Source organism: Apaloderma vittatum, unplaced genomic scaffold (genome assembly GCF_000703405.1).
Source record: "Apaloderma vittatum isolate BGI_N311 unplaced genomic scaffold, ASM70340v1 scaffold4132, whole genome shotgun sequence".
Lineage (NCBI taxonomy): Eukaryota > Metazoa > Chordata > Aves > Trogoniformes > Trogonidae > Apaloderma > Apaloderma vittatum.
The window spans coordinates 16849-20351 of record NW_009703996.1 but is presented as its reverse complement, the minus strand read 5'-3'; the positions used below and the strand labels follow the sequence as shown (position 1 = coordinate 20351).

Genomic DNA, 3503 nt, shown 5'->3' with positions numbered 1-3503 from the left:
GGAGTCTTCTTCTCTGGAGACATTCAAAACCCGCCTGGACGTGTTCCTGTGTGACATTCTGTACGTGATCCTGCTGTGGCAGGGGGCTGGACTTGATGAGCTTTTGAGGTCCCTTCCAACCCCTGACATTCTGTGATTCTGTGTGATTCAGAGATTTTTCCATGGTTGTTTTAAAGCATAAATCAAAGTTAATAACCTAAGTCATTCTGCCCCGCTGATTGCCTTTGCTGATAAATAGGCACCTTCAAAATCCCTCTTGTAAGACCTGTCTTCTTGATTGTCGTAGGCTACGGGGTGCAATATGATTTTTTAGATCCCCGTCAACTGACTGCTTCTCTCGAGTCTCGTCTTGTTCAGCGCCTCTTCTTTGCAGGCCAGATAAATGGCACTACAGGCTATGAAGAAGCCGCAGCTCAGGTGAGTGAATCTTATCATGAGTACTCAGAGCTCAGAAAGGAATATTGCCTTGGCAGTTGTCTTCCTAGGCCTGTCTTCTGCTACTTACTTTTGTTGCACACCCTGATTCCAGACTTTCCCAGATATTTTTACTTACAGTATCTGCAGCTGCTGTCACTGAGATCACAGTAACAAAAGAATTGGAAGCATTGTCAAATGTTTCAGCATGGAGGTTGTGTAACAGGTATAATTGAAAACGTGGGAATTGCCTCTAGTTGTGTCAGTGGCGCCAAGAAGCCCTTCAGACACTCATATTGCAAGAAAGAAACCGCCCATGTTACTTGCACAGACTATTGCATTTTCCAGGGTACAGTTGACACGAGTCTTCAAAGAGAGAGAAGCTGATATTTTAGCCACAAAGAGACCTATAGACGTTTTTTGCAGTTTGCTTTTTGTCTTCTAGGGCGTGATTGCTGGGATCAATGCTTGCCTGCGGGTTCATGGCAGGCCCCCTTTCGTTGTCAGTCGCACCGAGGGCTACGTTGGTGTCCTGATCGATGACCTGACCACCCTGGGCACCAACGAGCCCTACCGCATGTTCACCAGCCGCGTGGAGTTCCGCATGTCCCTCCGGCCTGACAATGCCGATGCCAGGCTCACCCACAGAGGTATTTTATTTTGGTGGCTCTTGCAGTGAGCAGCCCTGCCTGGCTGTAGACCTTTGGCTCCTATGCCCTCTGTCTCTGCAGGTTTTGAAGAAGCCGGGTGTGTGTCACAGCAGCGATATGAACAGGCAGTTAAGATGAGAGCTGCTCTAGAGGATGGAATTGCAACGCTGAAGTCCCTTCAGTTCAGTATATCCAAATGGTCCCAGTTAATACCAGAAGTTGCCATCAGTAGCAGTCGAAGGCCGCCTGTCAGGTAAAGGTTACAGCTGAAGCTTTCTGGTCTGACCTACACTTTATTTAGCACATCTGGCTAGTGTTCACAGCATTCGTCCACCCTTCCTGAAGCCATCATCACTCCCAAGATTCCGGCTTTATCACCTTCAGAGGACAGACTCCTGATGTTTGCCTCTAGAATAAGTGCAACGTTGGTGTTCCTACTGCGCCACATTTCCTGGTGCTGACACAGGCTCCCAAAGCCAGGGGGCACTCCACTGGCACAGTTTGCTGCTTTGCTGAGATTTCAATAAAGCAGCGATTGATTTCAGGCTAATGTCCGATGGTAGCTGTTCTTATACACAAAGGCCCTTGCTTCCCTTACCCATTCTTCATCTAACCTTATCTTTTCTATTGTTCTAAGTCAGTGGCTAAGTCCTGGCTGACTCAGCCTGTGTGAAAGGTTCCCCTTGATGCGCTTACCTTGTCCCTTCTGTCTTGCTGTTAGTTTTTCATAGAGCCCCTCTTCAGGAGTTAACAGCTCTTCTGTTTACTGAGAGGCAGTAGTAGGAAGATGAGTGTGGCTCTACAGTTGTTCTGGCTTATGCTGAGGTCTTCACAAGTTTGAGCTGGGGACAGCTGTGAATCTGCATTACACAAGTGATTCATTCCTACCGTAACAACTTACTCTTGTTCTCCATAGTGCCTTTGACATCCTTCAGTATCCTGAGGCCAACATGGAAATTCTGGCAAGGGCTCTCCCAGAACCCCTGGGAAGGCTTGCTCAATGGAGAGAACTGGCAGAGAGACTGAAAATAGAAGGTAGAGTACAAGAGTTATGATCTCTTAGTGGAATCTGGGTACGTTTTGTTCAGTGAGGGGAGACCCAGCCCATTCATCCCAGTGTGTTTCATGTTGCCACTTAGTGAAATGAAACACTATTGTCAGAGTATGCACCTTTTACCATAGGCCACAGGCCTGTGCAAGCACCTATGTTATGCTTTTATGGGGTGAGATCAATTATTTATGTTCAGACCTGAGTTTTTCTTACTTACTGCTCTGTCAGACAGACCATCCTTTCCTGGGATGAGAGGAAAAGTCAACTCATGTATCTTAGTTTCTGTAACAAATTAAAGAATATTATTTCTTCCAAAGGAGCGATATGAATTAGGCTCTATAGTCTGTGAGGCTGAAAACTTCCTTAGGAGCTTTTGACTCTCAGTGGAATTGCTTGTTCTGCTTCCAAGAATTCCTGCAAATGACCTGTTTCACGTGAACATCTATATCTGGTTTTCTTGCTTCCCTGATCTTCCATCACAGCTGCTTACGAGTGGTGTGTAGTCAATCAACAGCAGGAAATAGAAGAAGTGCGTCGTGACGAAGCCCTCCGACTGCCAGAGGACCTAGATTACTTCGCCATTGATGCATCCCTCTCGGCAGAGGTGCGAGAGAAACTGGACTCTAACCGTCCCCAGACGGTAAGATACTGGGTCACAGCAAGGCTGAGCAGCAATGAAATCCCTTCTCTCTCTTCCCAAAGGATAGAGGGAGCGGGGAGGATGAGGGCAAGGAATACCCACAGGTTTTGTTCTCATTTCTCACTAACTCCAGCGTGTAGGTGTGTTCCTTGGTTAACTTGTTTCGGTTTCCACATGCAGATCGGTGCAGTCAGCCGCATCCCTGGAATTACACCAGCTGCTATTGTTAACCTGTTAAGATTTGTGAAAACCAATCACCAGAAGGCAGAGAAGCTAAAAGCTTTACCTCAGACTGGCAAGTATTTACCAGGGTAGATGTGCTCAGAGGAAGCCAACTTCCCAAAGATGGATTTCTGCAAAGTTTTCTGCAGAGGACCCAGAGTACCTTTGTCAACTCCTGCCAGAGTACGTGGCAAGATCACCTGTGCTTACGAGTCTCTTCACAGATAAAACCAGTACTGGATCCAGAGCAGTTCTCACTGTGTCCTGTGACGGTGGCATCGAGTAGAACAAAGAGGGTGAATGCACAAACCTGAAGTAAATGCTCAGGAGCCTAAATGCAGTGTGTGATTTTGCCAGTCTAATTGCTTTTAAAGTTCCGCTATGTTGAAGATGTCAGATAGTCCAAATCTGTTGTAGAACATCTTGGGAAGGACAGTGTTTTGCTGAACCCATGGCAGCACAAGAGGGTTTGAGCTGGGAAGTGTGTTCCATTGACTTTCAGTACTTGTGCTCATAGCTGCACAGT

At 46.8% G+C, this 3503-nt stretch overlaps 1 protein-coding gene across 1 annotated transcript in view; it reads left to right on the top strand.

Moving 5' to 3' along the window:
- Positions 1 to 3263, top strand: part of MTO1 (mitochondrial tRNA translation optimization 1) — a gene marked incomplete at its 5' end in the record, with an annotated part of 8148 nt that extends 4885 nt beyond the window's left edge. The window contains 7 exon segments of the mRNA XM_009864854.1: positions 287 to 417; positions 860 to 1064; positions 1146 to 1317; positions 1981 to 2099; positions 2598 to 2755; positions 2936 to 3088; positions 3090 to 3263. Coding sequence (XP_009863156.1) covers positions 287 to 417; positions 860 to 1064; positions 1146 to 1317; positions 1981 to 2099; positions 2598 to 2755; positions 2936 to 3088; positions 3090 to 3263 — 1112 coding nt within the window.
- Positions 3264 to 3503: the final 240 nt, after the last annotated feature.